At 36.3% G+C, this 22,713-nt stretch overlaps 1 protein-coding gene across 2 annotated transcripts in view; it reads left to right on the top strand.

Moving 5' to 3' along the window:
- The window catches only part of UBE2V2 (ubiquitin conjugating enzyme E2 V2), a 52,880-nt gene that overhangs the window by 17,193 nt on the left and 12,974 nt on the right, over nt 1-22,713 (top strand). The window contains exon 2 of one of the 2 annotated variants that reach the window (XM_020992491.2): nt 20,543-20,691. The exons of the other annotated variant lie outside the window; for it this stretch is intronic. Coding sequence (XP_020848150.1) covers nt 20,543-20,691 — 149 coding nt within the window. The remainder of the gene's footprint in view (nt 1-20,542; nt 20,692-22,713) is intronic. 2 annotated transcript variants of the gene reach the window in all.

Below are 22,713 nucleotides of genomic sequence, written 5' to 3'. Positions count from 1 at the left end.
AGCAAAAATAGACCTAATTAAGAGAGATAAGGAGAAGGAATCCACATCTTGCTAAAAGGTACCATAGACAATGAGGCAATATCAATACTAAACATGTATGCACCAAGTGGTATAGTATCCAGTTTCTTAAAGAAATTCAGTAAGTTATAAGAAGAAATAGACAGCAAAACTATACTAGTAGGGGACCTCACGTGTCCCCTCTCACAACTTGGTAAATCCAACTGAAAAATAAATAAGAAACCAAAGTGGTAAATAGAGTATTAGAAAAGTTAGATATGAGAGATCTTTTGAAAAAAACTGAATGGGAACAAAAAGGAATGTACCTTTTACTCAGCAGCGTATGGCACCTACACAAAAATTGACCATGTGTTAGGGCATAAACCCCTCAAAATCAAATGTAGAAAGGCAGAAATATTAAATGTATTCTTTTCAGATCATAATGCAATAAAAATTACATTCAACAAAGGGCCGTGGAAAGATAGGCTAAAAATTAATTGGAAATAATCTAATTCTAAAGAATAAGTGGGTCAAAGAACAAATCGTAGAAACAGTCAGTAATTTCATTAAAGAGAATGACAACAATGAGACAACATACTGAAATTTATGGGGTGTAGCCAAAGCAGTACTTAGGGGAAAATTTATTTCTCAAATTCTTACATCAACAAAACAGAAAAAGAACAAATCAGTGAATTGGGCATGCAACTAAAAATACTAGAAAAAAAGCAAATTAAAAATCCATAATTGAGCATCAAATTGGAAATTCTGAAAATCGAAGGCAAAACTAATAAGATTAGAAGTAAAAAAGAAGCTATTGAGCTAATAAATCTAGGAGCTAGTTTTATGAAAAAACCAGTAAGATAGACAAGCCATTGGTTAATTTGATTAAAAGAAGAAAAGAAAACCAAATATCCAGTATCAAAAAAGAAAAGGGTGAATTCACCACCAATGAAGAAGAAATTAAAGCAATCATTAGGAAATATTTTGTCCAGTGATATGCCAATAAATCTGATAATCTGAGTGAAATAGATGAATATTTCTGGAAATGTAAATTACTCAGGTTAACAGATCAGGAAATAAATGCCTAAATAACTCCATCTTAGAAAAAGAAATTGTACAAGCCAGTGATGAACTCCCTGAGAAAAAATTCCCAGAGTCAGAAGGGTTCACAAGTGAATTCCACCAGACACTTTAAGAACAACTAATTCCGATAGTATATAAACTATTTGGAAAGATAGGTGAACAAGGAATCCTACCAAACACCTTTTATAATACAAATATGGTACTGATACCTAAACTGGGAAGAGCTAAAACAGGGAAAGAAAATTGTAGACTAGTTTTCCTAATGACTGTTGATACAAAAATTTTGAACAAAATACTATCAAGGTGATTACAGCAATGTATCACAAGGATTATACACTATGACCAGGTGGGATTTATATTAGGAATACAGGGTTGGTTCAATATTATGAAAACTATCAACATAATTGACCCATATTAGTAACAAAACCAACAGAAATCGTAAGATTATCTCAATAGGTACTGAAAAAGCTTAGTAAAGCGTAGGAATAAAGGGAGCATTCTTTAAAATAACCAATATCTCTCTGAAACCATCAGCAAGCATTAATTGTAATCGGGATAAACTAGAAGCCTTCCCAGTAAGATCAGGGATGAAGCAAGGATGCCCATTATCACCACAGTTATTCAGTATAGTACTAGAAATGTTAGTTGTAGCAGTAAGAGAAGAAAAAGAAATTGAAGGAATTAGAATAGGCAATGAGGAAACAAAACTGTTGTTCTTTGCAGATGTTATGAGGGTATACTTAGAGAACCCTAGAGCATCAACTAAAAAAACTACTTGAAATAATTAACAACTTTAGCAAAGTTGCAGTATATAAAATAAACTCCACATAAATCATCAAAACTTCTTTTTATGAACAACAAAGTCCAACATCTACAGATAGAGAAATTCCATTTAAAATAACTGTAATATAAAATACTTTGGAGTCTACCTGCCAAGACAAACCCAGGAACTGTGTGAACATAATTACAAAACACTTTTCATAGAAATAAAGTCATATCTAAACGATTGGAAAAATATCGGTTGCTCATGGGTAGGCCAAAGCCAATTTAATAAAAATGACAATTCTGCCTAAACTAATTTACTCCTAAACTAATTTACTCATTTAGTGCCATACCAATCAAACTACCAAAAAATTGTTAGAGCTAGGAAAAATAACATGAAAATTCATCTGGGAGAACAAAAGATCAAGAATATCAAGGAGATTAATGAAAAAAAAGATACAAAGGAAGTTGGCCTACCAATACCAGATCTCAAACTATATTTTAGCAGTAATCAGCAAAACTATCTGGTACTGGCCAAGAAATAGAGTGGTGGATCAGTGGACTAGGTTAGGTACACGATATGCTCAGTGACCATAGTAACCTAGTGTTTGATAAACCCAGAGACTACAGCCTTTGGGATAGGAACTCACCGTTTGACAAAAACTTCTGGGAAAACTGGAAAACAGTAGGACATAAACTAGGTTGTAGACCAACATCTCACACCATACACCGAAATGAGGTCAAAATGGGTGCATGATTTAGCCATAAAAGGGTGATAGCTTAAGTAAATCAGAAGAGCAAGGAATAGTCTACCTGTCAGATCTACGGAGAAGGAAAGAATTCATGACTGAACGAGATAGCATCATGAAATGTAAAATAGATAATTTTGATTGTGTTAAAAAGCTTTTGTATGAATAAAATTAAGATTAGAAGGAAAGCAGAAAGCTGGGAAACAATATTTACAGCAAGTATTTCTGATAAAGGCCTCATTTTTCAAATATACGGAGAACTACATCAAATTTATAAGAATATAAGCCGTTCCCCAATTGATAAGTGATCAAACAATATGAACAGGCAGTTTTCAGATGAATATATCAAAGCTATCTGTAGGCATACGAAGAAGTACTCTGTCTAAATCAGTGCTTCTTCAACTGTCGGTTGGCAGTAGTAAAAGGTTTCCAAATGAGCAGTTACCAAAAATGACCTAACTTGGAATGAATCCTAGGTGTTTCTGGCACCCCTTTCCTGTGTTGCATGGAGCAACTTCACTGCAGCCTTGGTTCTGAATACAAAGCATGTGTACTTTGCACTGTGCATGTCGTCAGGCCATTCAATGCCAACCCCTCCCCAGTGGAAAAACTTTAAGAAGTCCTGCTCTAAAATCACTTTTGATTAGAGAACTACAAGTTAAAACAGCTCTGACGTGCCTGCCTCTCACCTATCAGATTGGGTAATGTGACAAGGAGAATAAGTGTTGGAGAGGATGTGGGAAAATTGGGACATTAATGCACTGTCAGAGTTGTAAACCAATCCCAACCATTCTGGAGAGCAGTTTGCCCTATGCTCAAAGGGCAACCAAACTGCATACTCTTTGATTCAGCAATAACACTGCTAGATCTGTATCCCAAAGAGATCCTAAAAAAAGGGAAAAAAACTACATGTGCAAAAATATTTAGAGCAGCCCTTTTCGTGGTGGCAAAATACTGGAAATCGTGGGGATGGCTATCAATTGGGGGAATGGCTGAACAGGCTGTGGTATGTAAATGTAATGGAATACTGTTGTGCAGTAAGAAGTGATAAGCAGGCAGATTTCAGAAAAACCTGGAAAGACTTGTATGAACTGATGCAAAGTGAAATGAGCAGAACCAGAAAAACGTTGTACACATTTTTATATTTTAAAATAAAAATTCATTAGAACAATTGCGACAGATTTTATGTGATGCTTTCATCACTTTGTACTGCTGCTCTTTGCACCACGAATTGCCATGATGGAGTTAAAAACTTAGTAACATTTTAAGTGCCGTACATATTGCTGTACCAGGATATTTCTTTTTTCTTCCTTTTTTTAAGAAGAGAAAAAAAAAGTTTAATTAGCTGTTACTGAAGACTTAATGTTTCTTAATGAATTCAACCTAAAAAAAAATCACAAGGCAAAACATACTTATATGTGAAACTTAGATTGCAGTACATTTGGCAATAACGTCACAAGTGAGGTTGAATGACACTTCCCATTCTGTTGGAGTTAAAACAAGCAAGCTCTCCAATCCCACACAAATTTATATCAGATACATTTTCTGAGCTGAGACTATAGTTATAGCAGTGTTTTTTAGACCTGTATGCAAGTACAAAAAATTTCCGTGTTTTAAAATCCATTTAACTATGCAATTTAGGAGCTTCCACCTAACCTCCCATTGGAAGTGCTTAATGTGCTGTACTTTTAATTTTCAGAGTTATGTGTAAAATCACATTACAGAATAGCATTAACAGATAAACATTTTTTGATAAGAAATACTAACTTTGAACTTGAATTAAGCAAAATGTTACCTTAATAAAAAAATTATATTTTTCTTATTATATCTTTATTACAAATATTGTACTTAACTATTATAAAAATTCTTATGTTTTGAATTTTGTCAATAAAAATGTGTAAATTTGTTTTCTTTCTTGTTATAAAAGTATGGTATTCTTGATTTTGCCTCTTGGTCTATAAGGCCTAAAATATTTGCTGTCTAGTTTTTTATAGAAAAAGTTTATTAATGCCTGTTCTAGTCTGTTATGATTTTTTAAATCCTGATTGTCACCCACTTTGTTAAGCATTCTTTCCAGATTTATGTTGTCTGTAAATTTGATAAGCATACTACATATGTACTTAACCGAATCATTCTTGTAGTACTCCTTTGGAAACTTTTCAAGGGCTTTATCTTGTGCTGGAGATTTCTGCCTCAGTGAAAACTCTGTGTCCAGAGTGGGTTGGCTACAAGAGAAACTATGGACCTTTACCTGCCCTATGGAAGAGGAAAGGAATATTATTCTGCTATTCTTTCAAGACTAAACACTGACATGTTCAAAACCAAATTCCTCATTTTTCCTAACTCATTTTGTAATGTTTTTGTCCCGGGCATCTTTATCCTTCTAATCACTTAGATGTGCAACCCAAATCACCCAGAATTCTTCTGCTTCCTCTTGCTTACTATTTGCAGTTGCTAAGTCTTCTCCGTTCTTTGTACGGAACTGCTGTCCCATTCACTTATTTCTCTCCACTCGAACTGCTATTACCCTCATCAAATCAAGTCCTCATCAATTCTTTCCTGGACTGACTACTGCAATAGTTGCTTAATTGGTTCCTCTGCATTCACTTTGTTATGTAATCTGTCTTCCACTGAGCTACCAAAATAATAGTCCTTATAGCATTTCTACACCCAGAAAGCTTCAGTGACTGTTTCCTCCGGGATAAAATATAAATTCCTTTGGCATCTAAATTCACAATCTGGCTTTAACCTGTTTTGCCCGCCTTCTTTCCTCACACTATACTTGTTATTCCCTTTACAGGAAACAGAATCTTCCACCTTTGTGTCTTTAAAATTAAAAAAAAAAATTAAAATTTTTTACAATCAACAAAAATTGGCTTCTCTTTTCACTCCCACTGAGGAAGAAAGAAAAATGAAAACTTTGTTTCAAACGTGTATAGTCAAATAAAATAAATTCTCACATTAGCAAGGTCCAACAAAAAAAGTTTCAATTTGCCCTCCAAGCCCATCACCTCCCTTAGGACGTGGGTTTCCTGCATTGATCAGAGTTCCTAAGCTTTCAAAGTTATTTGTCTTCACAGTTTTGTTGTTAATGCATAAATTGTCCTCCTACTTCTGCTCACTTCACTGTGTATCATTTTGTACAAGTGTTCCCAGATTTCTCTGAAACCATTTCTTTATCATTTCTTATGGCATACCAATATTCCCTCATACTCATGTACCATATCTTGTTCAGCCATTCCTCAGTAGATGGGCACCCCGTTAGTTTCCATTTCTTTGCCATGGCAAAAAGAACTCCTCTATGTATTTTTGTACGTACGTTTTCTTTTACTCTTTCTTTGACCTTTTGAGTATAGACTTCTTATTGGTATTGCTGGATCATAGGGTATGCATGATTTAAATAACTTTTTAGGCCTAATTCCAAATTGCTTTCCAGAAGGTCTAGGCTAGTTCTCTTCTCTACTAACATTACATTAATTTACCTGTTTTCCTGTACTTGCTCCAACGTTTACCATTTTTCTTTATCAATCTGATGGTTTTAAGGTTGAACCTTAAAATTGTTTCAATTTGTTTCTCTGATTATTAGCAATTTAGAGTATTTTTTTTTTTGGCAATTGAGGTTAAGTGACTTGCCCAGGGTCACACAGCTAATGTTAAGTGTTTGGTCTGAGGCTGGATTTGAACTCAGGTCCTCCTGACTTCAGGGTTGGTGCTCTATCCACTGCACCACCTAGAGTATTTTTTTCATATGGCTAATAGTTAGCCTGAATTTCTTCCTCTGAAAACTGTCTGTTTCATATCCTCTGTTTATCTATTGGGGAATGACTCTTATTCTTACAAATTTGAATGAGTTCTACATATATATGTTAGAAATGATATCTGAGAGATGCTGCAAATATTTTACCCCCATTTACCTGCTTCTCTTCTAATTTTAGTTACTTTGGTTTTATTTGTGCATTCAGAGTCATGACTGTTAATTGTGTATTTCCTTCCATCCTATTCTTACAGTCTTCCTTCTCTTTGTTTCCTGCTCCCCTCTTTTTAAAGAATAGGGTGGTGAATGAGAAAAGATGAGTTTAATATCATTTAGTGAAATCTGCTTTTGTTTCCTTGTCACTCTTCTCTTTCTCTCACTTAGACCCAGATCATAGGTTCTTATCTTTTTTTTTTTTTTTTTTTGCTTTTTGGTGAGACAGTCGGGGTTAAGTACTTGTCCAGGGTCACACAGCTAGTAAGTGTCAAGTGTCTGAGGCTGGAGTTGAACTCAGGTCCTTCTGACTCCAAGGCCACAACTCTATCCACTGCACCACCTAACTGCTCCCCCTTATCTTTTCTTTTAAACTCTTTGAGAAGCCACCCTTTTTAATTTGTTTAGAACTAATAATCCCTTCCTTAATCTTCCCTCTCCCACTTTCCTTTTTATCCTTTTCGTCTTTGTTCCCCTGTTGAATGAATTGTATTTATGTACCCAAGTCTGTGTTTATATTCTTCTCTTTTAATTTTTTTCTTTTCTTAAAAAATATTTATTTTTTTCAACATTTACTTTTATAAGATTTTGAGTTCTAAATTTTCCCCTCTCTCCCTTTCGCCCCACCCCAGCGGTGTGCAATCAGATACAGGCTACACATGTGCAATCATATTAAACATATTTCTACATTAGTCATGTTGTGAAAGAAAAATCAGAACAAAAGAAAAAACCATGAAAAAGAAAAAACAAAAAAAGAAAATAGTATGCTTCGATCTGTATTCAGATTCTGTAGTTCTTTCTCTGGATGTGGATAGCATTTTCCATCCTGAGTCTTTTGGAATTGTCTTACATCATTGATATCTTAGATCATTGCATTGCTGAGAAGAGCCAAGTATATCAAAGTTAGTTATCGCATATTCTTCCCTTTTGAAAAAAAAAAAGGTTTTTTTAAACCAGTTCAAAGGAGCATGAGGTTCAAGTGCCTGCTGGTTGTTCCCTTGTTTGTATAGTTTTCTACTTACGCACTCTGATTATGTGAGATAATTTTCCTCCCTTCCTCCCCTTTTTAATCTTATAATTTTTCATTCTTCTCTTAAGATCATCTAGACATAACAGAACCACTTCCAGGCCCTCCCTCTCATTAGATTTTCCCTGTTGACCATTGATAACAATAGAATTCTGAGGTGACACATTATCTCTTCATATTAGAATAGATGCATTTTATTCTTGTCCCTGATAATTGTTCCCTGATATTTACTTTTTTGTGTTTCTCTTGACTCCTGTGTTTGTATTTCACAATTTCTATAGAGCTCTGATCTTTTTGTGATGAATGCCTGGAAGTCCTCTATTTCATTCAAGGTCAATTTATTCCCTTGTAGCATTATACTCAGGTTGGGTTTTTTTTGGCAAATTATTCTTGGCTGTAAGCCTATATTCTTTTGCTTTTTGGAATATCATGTTCTGAGTTCTCTGTTCCTTTATAGTGGTAGCTGCAAAATTGTGGGTGATTCTGACTGGCTCCTTTCTTTCTGGCTGAATGGAACGTGCAGAATTTTTTCTTTGACCTGTAAACTTTGGATTTTGGGTATAATGTTCCTGGGGTTTTTCATTTTGGGGTTTCAGGAGGTGATGGGGATTACTTCTATTTCTACTTTGCCTTTTAGTTCTAAGAGATATAGCCAGTTTTCTTTTATGATTTCTTTAAATTTCTTTAAATTGATTTCTAGGCTTTCTTTGGTTGTGATTTTCAGGCAGTCCAATGATTGTCAAATTCTCTCCTTGATTTTTCTTATATATCAGTTATTTTTGTTATATTTGTTATGTTACATTTTCTTTTTGTTTTTTCAGTCTTTTGATTTTGTTTTAATATTCCTTGTTGTCTCATGTGTTCTTTGGCTTCTGTTTGGTCTGTTCTAATTTTCAGAGAGTTTATTGTGCTTGTAAGGATTTGTACCTCTCATTCCAGTTCTTTTTTTCTGTACCTCTCATTTCTTTTTTAGTTTATCCTCTGGTGCTTTCATTTAACTAAAAAAAAGTTAAATTCTATTTTTAATTCTTGCTTTATCTCTTCTGGGAATTCTAGTTGAATTTGTGCCCAAGATGTATTTTTCTGTGACCTTGCATGTAGATATTTTGAAGTCATTCTCTTCTGAGTTTGTATTTTTTTTTTTAACTTTTTGTTAGGCAATCAGGGTTAAGTGACTTGCCCAGGGTCACACAGCTAGTAAGTGTCAAGTGTTTGGTCTGAGGCCAGATTTGAACTCAGGTCCTCCTGACTTCAGGGCCAGTGCTTTATCCACTGCACCACCTAGCTGTGCCTATTAGCGCCCTTATTGTTTAAATTCTTCGATTCCTAACCTGGGTTTGGGTCTGGAAAACACATCTCTGAGTTTGCCCTTGAATGGTTCAAGTCTGTTATTGCTGGACTTGGTCACTATTATCTAGCTGGAATACTCTTCTGGTTCAGCGTGACAGAGCTTCACATTTCACTTTGGTCTGACCTAGTTTTTCATCTACAGGCTTCAGACTGGGGCTGAAGGCCAGAGCTGAGACCATATCCTACTCTTGGGCTCAGAGACACACAGCTTCTGAATTTGCTCCTTGCTTATTTCACATAGCCTGTGGTCTGTGGCCTCTCTCTTCACCTTGGAATGCTACTTATAGGATATGGTTCTGTCCTTAGTCTGCCATGGATCTGTGACCTGGAACTGGATAGTGGTGACAGCTGCCAGTTGACACCTGTTTTTATACCTTGCATAAAGTCACTTCCTTCTTTGTGGCTCTTCTTTCCCTGGTACACAGCCTTGGTCTTCTTTCAGTCCCTGTGCTATAGTTCCAACGCAGCTATTCCTGGCTAGATCCTGCTGTCTGTGACCACAGACCTCTCTGTCTCTATCTTGACCTGGGCTGAGAAAAATTACTGACGGTGATTTTTTTCCCTTGGATTTCCCAATCAGGAATCTGTCTGGTGCATTTTCTAGAGCTTTGTGGAGGAGTTGTGGGGGAGAGCTTGGCTAAACAACTATCTAGCTATTCCACTATCTTGCCTCTGCCCACCTCTGTCCCTTTGTATATGTTTTTCCCCATGCCTGGAATGTTCTCCCTTATTACTTCCACCTCTTTCAATTCCTAGGACACTTTAAGTCTTGGTTTAAGCGAAAACAATTTGAAGAGTTCTTTCCTGGTTCCCCATTTAGCGTGCTTCATCCCCAGTTTTTTTCATGTTTGCTTAATATATAATTTACTTCTCCGTGTACAAGTTAAACTTCATTATAATGACTGTCACAGACCCTTTAGGATAGGATCTGTTTCCATTTTTGTCTTTGTAGGTACTTAATAAGTGCTTATTGTATAAAATTGAATTTCTACTCTATAATACACCTTCTCCCCCCCCCCACACTGTTCTTGGCTTTACTTGGTATATGATTGCAATGGAATATTATTTTGCTTATAAGAATATTATTGTGCTGTAAGAAAGGACAGGCAGGATGATTGCAGAAAAACCTGGAAAGACTTACATGAGCTGATACATAGTGAAGTGAACAGATACAGGAGAACATTGTACACAGTAACAGCAATATTGGTCAATGAAGAACTATAAATGACTTACCTATCTTCAGCAATATAATGATCCGAGAAAATCCCAAAGCATGCTATCTGCCTCCAGAGAAAGAACTGATATTGTTTGAATACAGATTGGAAACATGCTATTTTTACTTTTTTTCATTCCTTTTCATTTATTTGAGTTTTGTAGAGAATGACTAATGTGGAAATGTTTTACATGACTATACATATATAACCTATATCTGCTCATTATCTGGGCGGGGGGGAAGGAGTGACATATAATTTGGAACTCAAAACTTTAATAGGTTTTAAAACTATTTTGACGTGTAATTGGGGGAGGGAGGGGCAGCTAGGTTGTGTAGTGGATAGAGCACCAGCCCTGAAGTCAGGAGGAGCTGAGTTCAGATTTGGTCTCAGACCAAACACTTGACACTTACTAGCTGTGTGACCCTGGGCAAGTTACTTAATCCAAATTGCCTTTAAAAAAACATGTAATTAGGGAAAAATAAAATATTAAAAATGGAAAAAAGAAATGAAGTATTTTTAGTTGAGTATTCTGATTAATTGGTATTCTGCCCTGGTCAGACTACATTTTTGGGAATTGTGTTTAGTCCTTGGCACTACATTTTATTTGATGTAGAATTATTTTAATTTTTATTGACAATTACAAGTATTCAGATATACAAGTAAAAATATAATTCTATTTCTTCTCTTATTAGTTGTTAACCCCATATATACATCTTTCAGATAGGGGTTAATTCATAAATAACAGAATAAATGTAATATCTTGGATGCTTATTTTTCTTTTTTCTTTCTCTTGAAAATCTGATTTTATCATCTTTGAACAGTGGTGTGTATACTGCTTCATTCCCAAAGTTAAGAAGTTTTGTAATGATAGTAGTATTCCTTTCAAGATTCTACTTATTTTGGATAATGCTCCAGGTCACCCTCCTCATCTGGATAATTTTAATGAAAATGTAAAAGTGGTCCACTGCTTTGGATGCAGATAAGGGCTTGGCATTGCGAGATTTCTGGAAGTCCTGCAATGTTTAACCATGCAGTGCAGAATATTGCTAAGGTATGGGAAGATGTAACGAAACATGTGAAGAGAATTTGGAAAAAGTTAATTCCAGTTTTAATGGGTTTGACAAGGATTAAATGTTGGAAGAAGTGAGTAACAAGATTATAAAATTAGCACAAGAATTGGAGCTAGAAGTAGATGAGAATGATGTGAAGGAGTTGATTGAGTCTCTTGGAGAAGAACTGTTGATTGAGGATCTGTAGCTGCAAAGACTGCAGAAGAAGAAAGGGAAGCTTTGGAACTGAGATTGGCAGAAGCATTTCATCATTTGAATGATTTTTTTCTTGTATTGAAAGGATAGATCCAAATACTTCAAGATTTTTAAAAGTTCAAAGAGTGTTTGAGGATAATATTGCTTGCTGTACTTAGATATATGAGGGGAAAAATAGAACCACTGTTTAAACATTTCTCAGTAGCTTCATAAAAAAAAGTTGTACAGCCAACCATCAATGATAAAGGCTAGGTACTGTGGATGGGGAAAGGATAACATACTGCACACCTACATCAACTTTACTGTGTGGTACTGTGCATACTTTATCATGGTACAGTATTTAATATGTTTGCATTTTAGTACAATATATGATTTGTGTAAAGGTATTATTTTGTGCATGCCCTTGTTATATAGGCTAAGTGGGTAAGGGGAAATTCGCATTAGTAAAAATTGCTTTCTGTATGTGTGTGTTTGTGTGTGTGTGTGTGTGTGTGTGTGTGTGTTAAATAAGAAATCATTAGCAGAAGGAAGGCGCTGAATTTAAGAGGAGTTGGGGAAGGCTTCCTATAGGGATTCTAGATGGACTTAGAGGAAGTCAGGGAAGTCAGTAGCAGAGTGGAGGAGGGAGAGTGTTGCAGGTATGGGGGGACATCCAGAGAAAATGCTCAGAGCTGAGAAATGGAGTGTCTTGTTCTGGAACAGCCAGGAGGGCAGTGTCATTGGATTAAAGAGTATGTGTTTGGAGGGGAGTAAAGTGAAAGAAGATTGGAATGGGAGCAGGAGACTAAGTTATAAAGGGTTTTGATTGTTTTTGGAGGGGGGCTAGATACTGGGGTTAAGGGACTTGCCCAGGATCACACAGATAGTAACTGTTAAGTGTCTAAGGCCGGATCTGAATTCAGGTCCTCCTGACTCCAAGGCTGGTGCTCTATGCACTGTGCCACCTAGCTGCCCTTATAAAGGGTTTTGAACGCAGAACTGATCATATTATGTATTTGTTCCTGGTGATAATAGGAAGCCACTAGATTTTATTGAGTAGGAAAGAGGTGACGTGACTGGACTTGGCATTTTAGGAAAATCACTCAAGCTGCTGAATGGAGGGTGTTTTGGAGTGTGAGAGACTTGAGGCAGGCAGACTAAGCAGCAGGCTATTGCAATAATCAAGACACGAGGTGATAAGGCCTGTACTAGTGTGGTGAGTTAGAGGAGAGAGGTGGGCACATTAAAGAGATCTTTCGAAGGTGAAATCACAGGCTTTGGTCAACAGAGGGGTTGAAAGATTTTGAGAAATGCAGGATGAGAACTGAGGGATTGGGAGGATGGTGTTGTCTTATGCAGTAATAGGGAAGATGCTGGTGGAGGGGGTGGGGAAAGAGTGTTTTGATAATTAAATACCATAGCCATTTCCTTGTTTAACTTGTGAACTTCTCAGTAAACCCGAAACTCTTCTTTAGTTTTGTCAATCTAGCGCTGAGTATGGGGGAAAAACAATTCTATATATCTCTTTGGTTCATTTATGTATTTTTTTTTCTAGTTCTTTGTGTGTGTATACCTCCTTTGTTTAAGGTATACCTTCTTACTAGAGTGCATGTGCTATGTGGGATTGGGTTTAGATATTAATAGTTAGCTATTAATAATGTTCTACACGTAGTTGATACTTAATAAATATTTGTTGACTTTAATTAGGCTTTATTTGACAAAAATCATGGTTGGCTTGAAAGCCCAAACTAGTTTTGTATTCCTATGGACTCTTTTTCCTTTTTTTTTTTTTTTAGTTAATTTATTTTAATTTATCAAGAGTCATTTTCATAAGTTTTTGAGTTTTAAGTTTTTCTCCCCCTCCCCAGGACTGCCTGCAATCTGATATAGGCTATACATATACATTGCTATTAAATATATTTTCATATTAGTCACGATGTAAGGAAGAATTAGAATCAATATAAGGAACCATAACAAAGAGGAAACAAAACACAACAGAAGAAAAAAAAACAGCAAATAGTGTGCTTCAGTCTGAATTCAAACTCCATAGTTCTTTCTTTGGATGTGGATAGCATTTCCCATCATGAGGCCTTTGGAGATGTCTTAGATCCTTGATGCATTGCTGAGAAGAGCTAAGTCTGTCAAAGTTAGTCATCAAACAATGTGGCTGTTATCGTGCATGACGTTCTCCTGGTTCTGCTCACTTTACTCAGCATCAGACCATATAAGTCTTTCCAAGTTTTTCTGAAGTTAGCCGGTTCATCGTTTCTTATAGCACAATAGTATTCCGTTACATTCATATGCCACAACTTGTTCAGCCATTCCCCAATTGATGGGCATCCTCTCAATTTCCAATTCTTTACCATCACAGAAAGAACTGCTATGAATATTTTTGTACGTGTCCTTTTCCCATTTGTTTGATCTCTTTGGGATACAGCCCTAGAAGTGCTATTGCTGGGTCAAAGGGTATGCACATTTGTATAGCCCTTTGGGCATAGTTCCAAATTGCCCTCCAAAATGGTTGGATCATTTCACAACTCCACCAACAATGCATTAGTGTTCCAATTTTCCCACATCTTCTCTAACATTTATCATTTTCCTCTTTTGTCATGTTGGCCAATCTTATAGGTGTGATGTGGTACCTCAGAGTTGTTGTGATTTGCATTTCTGTAATCAATAGTGACTGAGAATTTTTTCATATGGCTAGATATTTTCCTTTTAAAGAAGCTTTTTATGTATGTTTGAATATTTTACTCTTTTGTATAGCTAGTCTATGTATTGCTAAGCAGCTTTATTTACTGCAGCTTAAATTAGTTTTGGTTTGGATTGGTTTAGAAATGACACAGTCTCAAGTTTGATTTGTGTATAAGTATATAGTAAAAGTATTTATTATTAAGATAGTAAAATAAGATTAAGATTAGTAAGTAGAATAGAATTAGAGTTAGTAAAGTCCCAGCAGGTAACAATAACATACTTAAGTCTCAGTTGGTATTAAATCTTGCCACAATCAATCATCACCATCAGGGGAACTATCTACATCTGTATCACATGGGTGGGGGAGTCCTGGTTTTCAGCTTCCAGAATCCCAACGGGAAAATCCTAGGCTACATGTTTACTACACCTCGGGGGAGACTCCAGAGGTGAAGTTGGGGCTACCTGCTATTAGTAGTTCCTTTTAACAGAAGGCACTTTGCCAAAAAATATGTCATCTGTGGGAAAAGAGCTGCTGTCAAAACTATCCTTGAGAGTATTCCTGTTTATGAATATCCAGTTCCTGGAAGGGTGGCCAACCCTTCCTGGGAGCAAATACCATAAATTGTCCTTCCGTGTCTAACTAGGAATAAGATTAACATGAACTAAGAGTCAGGGTCAAATTGTGGGCATACTGAGTGAGGTCAGAATGTCTTTTTTGAATTCATTCATCACAGTTTGTTAAACTTGTTTGTAGTATTTTTGTAATTGCAGCTAAAAAGATTCAAATTATAATGAAATATTGAATCAGATACTAATAGATAATGTGTACTAGTCATTTGATGCAGATCTTGCTTAGCATAACTGATTTTATATGATGTATTAATATCACTGTACTCGTGTCTCACTATACTTGGTGATCTCATCAATTTGTTTAGGTTCCATTAGGATCTCCATGCAGATGGAGTATTTTAGCCTTTTCCTAACTTTTTCTCAGATTTTCGCCTCATCAGAATAAAAACAATGTATCACTTATTGTATAAAAAGCTTAGCCTTCCCTTTTTGTGACAACACTGTGTATTTGACTAAATGAAGGTATTTGTAGCTTTAATGTTACTAGTATTGGATTTTCACTCATCTAACAAATATTTATTTAATGCCTCCTAATTGCAGGGCATTGTGCTAGGTCAGAGGTGGACAAATGTTCTGTGAAGTTTGGATTTAGTCAGAGGGCTGCACTTGAGGACCCAGAGGGCCACATGTGGCCTCAAGGTCACAGGTTCCCAACCCCTGTGCAAGGAGCTGGGGATACTAGTATAAAGGATGAAACAATCCCTGTTTGCAAAGAGCTTATATTTTTTTTTGTTAATTTATTTTGATTTATCAACAATCATTTCCATAAGCTTTTGAATTTAAAATTTTTCTCCCCCTCTCTCCCCAAGATGGCCTGCAGTGTGATTTAGGCTATACATGTATATTCCTGTTAAACGTATTTTCACATTAGTCATGTTGTAAGGAAGAATTAGAACCAATATAAGAAACTACAAGAAAGAGGAAACAAAACACAGCAGAAGAAAAAAATAGCAAATAGTATGCTTTGATCTGCATTCAAACTTTCTTTGGATGTGAATAGCATTTTCCATCATGAGGCTTTTGGAGATGCCTTAGATCCTTGCATTGCTGAGAAGGGTTAAGTCAGTCAAAGTTAGTCATTGAACAATGTGGCTGTTACTGTGTACAGTGTTCTTCTGGTTCTGCGCACTTCACTCAGTATCTGTCTATACAAGTATTTCCAGGTTTTTCTGAAGTCTGCCGGCTCATCATTTCTTATAGCACAATAGTATTCCATTACATTCATATACCACAACTTACTTGGTTCAGCCATTCCCTAATTGATGGGCATCCCCTCAATTTCCAACTCTCCACAAAAAAAAAATGCCATAAATATTTTTGTACACATGAGTCTTTTTCCCATTTTTTGATCAAAGAGCTTACATTCTAATGAGGGAAACAAAAATACATGTCAAGTCAAGTCTGCAAAGCACTTATTAAGTTGCCTGTGCCAGGCACTATGTTAATCTCTGGGGATACAAAGAAACACAAAAACATAAGGCCTTACTCCCTAGGAGCTCATATTCATAATGTGGGAGACAACATGCAAAAACTATGTACAAACAAGATATAGAAAGGATAAATCGGAGATCTTTAGCAGAGGGAAGGCACTAGCATTAAGGGGAGTCTAGAAAAGCTTTTTGTAGAAGGTAAGATTTTAGCTGGGACTTGGAAGCTAGGGAGATAAGGAGGGAGAAAATTCTACACATGGAGGACAGCCACTGACAATTCATAGGGCTGGGAGATGGGGTGTCAAGGAACCCCAACTAGGTCAGTGTCACTGGATTGCAGAATGCTGGAAGAAGGTGGGGAGTTAAGGTGTAAGAAGACTGAAAAGGTAGGAAGGGGTCAGGTTATGAAGGTCTTGAAAAGCTAAATAGGGTTTTAGTTTTGAGGTATAGGGAATTACTGGAGTTTAAGGAATAGGAGACAGGTAGGCAACAATAATTTATTAATTGTTAACTATATGCTAGACATTGGAATGACGTGGTCAGACTTGAGCTTTAGGAAGATTAGTTTGATGCCTGACTGGAGGATAAAGTGCAGTGGTAAGAGATTTGAGGCAGGGAAAGCAGCCAGCAGGTTATTGCAGTCGTACAAGTATGAGATGATGAGAGTCTGCACCAGAGTGGTGGCAGTGTCTGAGGAGAGAAGGTAGTGTAGATGAGAGATGTACTTAGTTTTCCTGGGTAAGTTATTCTTGATTGTATGTTTATGTCTTTGCCTCCAGAGTATTATATTTGAAGCTCTCCTCTTTATAGTGGCAATTATTAAATTATATATGATCTTGACTCAGGTTCAGAAGTACTTGAATTATTTCTTTTTGGCTTCTTGCAGTATCTAGATTTTTCTTTTCTTTTACCTGGAAGCTCTGGATTTTGGCTATAATATATCTGAGAGTTTTTATTTTGGGGTTTCTTTCAGGATGTGACCCGAAGATTCTTTCTGTTTCCACTTTATCTTCTGGTTCCAAGAGATCTGTGTAGTTTTCTTTTTAAGATTTTTTGAAATGTATTGGCTAGGCTTTTTTGGTTGACTTTCAGATGGTCCAGTGATGTGTCAGTTTTTTCTCCTTGATCTGTTTTCCAGATGAGTTATTTTTGCTATGAGATACATTTTCTTCTATATTTTAAGTCTGTTGAATTTGCTTTAATATATCTTCTTGTCTCAGGAGTCATTTTTTATTTGGTCCATTCTGATTTTCAGGAAGTTTGTTGCTTGGGCAATGATGTGTACCTCTTGTGCCAAACTGTTAATTCTCATTCCATTTCTTTCTTCCATAGTTCCTCATTTGTTTTTCCAAAATTTTTAAAAGGTTCTCATTTATTTTATAAAAACATTTTAAAGTTATTTTTTCAATTCTTGCTTCATCTCTTCTAGGAATTCTAGTTGAATTTGCACCCAGGCTGTATTTTTCTCTGAGACTTTCGTTGTAGATGTTTTGGAGTCTTTCTCTTCTGAGTTTATGTCATAACCATCCATTTCAGCATAATAGCATTTTATGATGGGATTCTTTTTTCATTTTACTCATTCTTCCAGACTCCTTCCTGACTTCCAACTTGAAATTAAGGCTAGACTCTTCATACTTGTGAAGGGAATATCTGGGCTGGTGCTTGTTACTTCTTTTTTGCAATGTTGTGTTATTCTAGGATCTGAGGGCAGACTGGGCACTTGCAAGCTTTCAGTGATCCCAAAATAGTCTGATCCAGGGCAAAGTGTGATTGCTACACCTCTAAGACCACCTGACCCCTATCCCTCCCAGCTCTGTAAAGTTTTGACCTGGTTTTTGGTCTGTCAGTGCAAGAGTAGACTGCTGCTGGATTCATCCACTAAGTTCTCATGGTTCAGAGGGACAGAATTGTAGGTTCCCTTTTGGTCTGGTATTCCTACCCTGGCTTTTCCTTTGAAGGCTTCAGCTTCAGACTAGGTTAGAAACTGGAACTGAGACCCCACTCTGCTTCTAGGGTCTGATCTATATACTATTGTTGTTGTTTGTTTCTGAACTTGCTCCTTTCTACATACAGTTCCTTACCCTGGAATGACACTTCTGGGCACAGGTCTCTTCCTCACTCCACCCTGGATCTGTGATCTAGAACTGGGTAGCTGGTGACAAAGCTTCTTGGTGACACCTGTTTCCATCATCCATTAGAATGGAAGCTCCTTGAGGGCAGGAACTGTCTCACTTTTGTATTTGTATCTCCATTGTCTAGTATTTGTCTGGGCCATAGTGGGTGCTTAGTAAGTGCTATTTCATGAATTAATTAGTTGTTGATTCTACTTGATTGTCCATAATGGACATAACAAAGAAGCAAAAGATAAAACCTGAAAATGGACACAGATCATTTTATTTATATGCTTCTGAAGTAGCCTTATAGGCAGTTGGTTATTGTACAGCATGGGGGGAGGGACACTAATAAAAAGTCGGGCAGCCAGGTGGCATACCAGATAGAGCACTGGGCTTGGAATCAGAAACACTCATCTTCAAGAATTCAGATCTGGCCTCAGACACTTACTAGCTGTGTAAGCCTGGGCAAGCTGCTTAATCCTGTTTGCCTCAGTTTCTTCATTTATAAAATGAGCTGGAGAAGGAAATGGCAAACCACTCCAGTATATCTGCCAAGAAAACTCCAAAATGAGGTCATGGAGAGACAGACATGGTTGAAATGATGGAACAATAATAAAAAGCCAACTTTTTGACCACATGATTTTGAACAAACCTCTGGTTTTGCTTTTATCTTCTAAATTTATACACATGAACAACTCAGTAAAGCAGATAGGTTTTTCAGTGTACTTGTATGTTGGTGAAACTTTTTTTGTGGGGAACGAATACTGTATGCTACTTTGGAACCCTAGGATTTTATAAAACACAGCTCAAGAAATGCTGGTATATTTTAAAACTGATAAACCGAAAAACCTCCATTCTGAATCTACTGGATAGATGAGAGTTTATTGTAAGACAATTTGTCCTGCGGTTCTATCCTTATATTTCATTGTTCTGTGCCTTTTGTCATAGACTTCTAGAATTAGATGAATCTTGTCCAGCTGCCTACCTATTTGAGCAATATCCTGTACAATATCCAACCTTCATTTGTGCTCTGTCACAATACATCTATTGACCATCTAACTCTACTTATCATAAAAGGTAGTCCATTCAGTTTTTGATAGTTGTAAAAGCTCTCCCTTTGGTTATGCTGCAATCTGTCTTATAATTTCCATCAGTTGGTACAAGAGCTGCCTTCTGGAACTATAAAGAATAAGGTGAAGCCAACTTCCATGTAACAGTTCAGCTGTTCTGAATTTTTGTTTTTGTAAAGTGTATCTGCTTCACTCATAAAGTTGTTAATGTAAGTCAAAATAAGATTCCTGAGCAATTCAGGTGTATTGTATTAGCAATTAATTTTTTAAATAGCAGCATGTTAATTTAATATAATTTTTTAGGCAGTTGGGGTTTTGACTTGCCCAGGGTTACACAGCTAGTAAGTGTCAAGTGTTTGGTTTGAGGCTGCATTTGAACTCAGGTCCTCCTGACTTCAGGGCCGGTGCTCTATCCACTGCGCCACCTAGCTGCCCCTCAGCATGTTAATTTTAGAGAAAATTTATGATAACCTAGAGTTGCATTGTTTCTTTTTGCTAATATAGTACATTAATTATGGGGGGAGATGTATCCCAATATATGGGACAGCTAGGTGGCATATTGGATAGAGTTCCCTGCCCCTGGAGTCAGGAAGACTCCTCTTCTTGAGTTCAAATCCTGCCTCAGACACTTACTAGCTCTGTGACCCTGGGCGAGTCACTTAACCCTGTTTGCTTCAGTTTCCTCATCTGTAAAATGAGCTGGAGGAGGAAATAGTAAACCACTCCAGTATCTTTGCTGAGAAAACCCTTGGAACTTGGAACATAATTTTACTGTTTTAGATTGTAGAAATTTTTTTCTTTGATATTTTATTGGTCATACTTAAGATTTGTTATAGAATACTAGGTCATGAATACATCCCCTGATAGTGATAATTCTTCTTATGGGAAAATACAGCCAAATTTATGATAATCTGCTTTATGGTGTTTTCAGACCTACATTGTTTGGGAAAAAGTACTATCAATATATTAAATCTGTAGCTAGGATGTAAGAGCTGGAAAATTAAAAAGTATATAAAAGCAGTAATATTCAACATAGTCCTTTCTGTAGCACTTAGGAGCAGTTGTAAGAATTTTTCCTTTCCTTGGAAAAGAATTTAAACATTCATTACTAAAAAAAAGTGAAGATTGTTTCACTCACCAAAAGTTAAATTGAAATGTATGTGGATATTCAATAATTGTGAGCTTTTTACATTTCCATTTCCTTTGTGTAGGAGTTAAAGTTCCACGTAATTTTCGCTTGTTAGAAGAACTTGAAGAAGGCCAAAAAGGAGTAGGCGATGGTACAGTTAGCTGGGGACTTGAAGATGATGAAGATATGACACTTACAAGGTGGACAGGCATGATTATTGGGCCACCAAGGGTCAGTCTCCCAAGTTTTTTCTGTTAATACTGATCTTAACTAATAAATGACTCATTGAAAAATGTTAGTATAAGAAATAATCACTATCAACCATAATTTAAAAATGTTTCCTATGTACTAATGTTTAATCTAGATTTGCAAATTCATTTGCAATAAAAAGGTGCTTCAGTGTATTTTGCCATTATTTCAGTCATATTGCATGGTGAAGGTATATCCTTATGTCTCTCTCAAGGTTATCAACTCTTATTTTAATTTGTAGGGTTTTTTCCTGGATTGAAGCAGCACATTCCTCATTTCAAGGAATTCCCTCACTGAGGGTTAGTCATTATTTTTTGAAACCTATGATAAAATTCTTTTTGGTTTGATAAATTCAACACTGATTCAGATTTTTCCTTCATTTGGTGTACTTATTTTGATATCGAGAGGGGCATGGTGTAGTGGATAGGAAAGCTGGCCTTGAATTCTGGAAGACTTAGGTTCAACTTCCTCTTCTTACATATACTGACTATGTGACCCTGGAAAAGTCACTTAACATCTCCATGCCCCAAGTAGTTTCTGTGAGGTTTGAACTCAGAGAAATATGTACTGTTCTGCATTGGTAGAAGAAATTCCTCACTGGGAAGTTTTCTGCATTAATGAAATCATGGGTCTGCTCAGAGTAAATTTTCTTTTTACACAGTGGCTGCTACATTATCAGGCTACTAATAACAACTCTGTGTATTTACACTAATCAGTGACAGTGGTACCATCACATATAGATTTCTTAAAATTATAGTCTCTAGTGAAGAAGTACCAATTTTACTAAAGAAAAGAATAGTATCTGGCCTAGACTATGTGTATACTAAAAGAGGGTAGGAGAGCAAAGGCTTGCAAAAAAAGCAGATCTTATCAAAAAACATGTCCAAGAGAGATCATTTATGACTATCAACTTCTATGCCTACTATCCTAGTGATTGCTTGAAGAGTCTAACAGTAGGACAACTTGTCATTTCCTTTGGTTGTTGTCAGTTGGTGAATAAGCATTTATAAAGACCTTGCTATGTACCAGGAATTTTGTTAAGCCTTGTTACATCAAGCAAGGCATAAAACAAGGAAAGTGTATGCTTGCCAAAGATATTTGCTACTGTTATGAAGCTGGTTTGATGGGAGGTTCAGAGGGAAGAGGAATTCGCTGTAGTTGGTGAGGGTCCTGTAATGTCCTTTTTTGAGGATGTTGTGCTGATTTTATCAAGCCCCAGAACATTGCAGAGCCACTTAAATAAGATCCATAATTAATTGTAAAAGTTTGACCTAACTATGCATGCAGAAAAAAACAGTGAATGAATATTATGAGGTTGTGCTGTGCATTTGGGTGGACAATCCACAGAGTTTATCCATAAGTACATATATCTCAGAAACTGTTCATGGGTAAGCTGGGCTTAAAAAGTAAATAGGAGCAATGAGAATGGGCTAGATTACTTTTGGGAAATTACACATTTAAAATGACCCTAAATTTCTTTCTGAAATAGAGTCATCTTTTTAATACCACAGTTTCTAAAGAGTTTAAAGTCGAGAGTCATTCAAAAGGCAGTAGAGAGGCACGTGAGTGGACATAAGGAGGCTGTAGTACATTACAGTGAATTATATGAGAGAAGATTTGTAAAGAATGTCATCAGAAAAATCTGTGATCAATAAAGGAGAACAAAGGAGTAATTGTTGGACAGGCCATGTGTTCTATTAGGTGTTTACTCATGCAATATCAAGAGAGCTAAATGAATGTCAGCAGCAAGTTGGGTGGAACTCCTGTTGAGAATTTATTGAAGGATGGGGCAAAAGTCACATAGGATAAGAGAGAATGGATAGCTTGTAGTTTATGTTGGACTACTCTATCAGTGAGGTCACAGGTCCTTTTAAGAAATAAATCATAATGTGGCATATTAAAAGTGTATTTTATCTATTTTTGCCTGGATGGGGTAAATAACAATGTTAATTTCATGGGAGGAATATTTTGTTTTTTTTTCAGTTTTTATTTTGCTATGCTTGT

Source organism: Phascolarctos cinereus, unplaced genomic scaffold (genome assembly GCF_003287225.1).
Source record: "Phascolarctos cinereus isolate Bilbo 61053 unplaced genomic scaffold, phaCin_HiC Scaffold_4;HRSCAF=312, whole genome shotgun sequence".
Classification (NCBI taxonomy): Eukaryota; Metazoa; Chordata; class Mammalia; order Diprotodontia; family Phascolarctidae; genus Phascolarctos; species Phascolarctos cinereus.
This window is presented reverse-complemented; position numbering and strand designations above follow the sequence as displayed.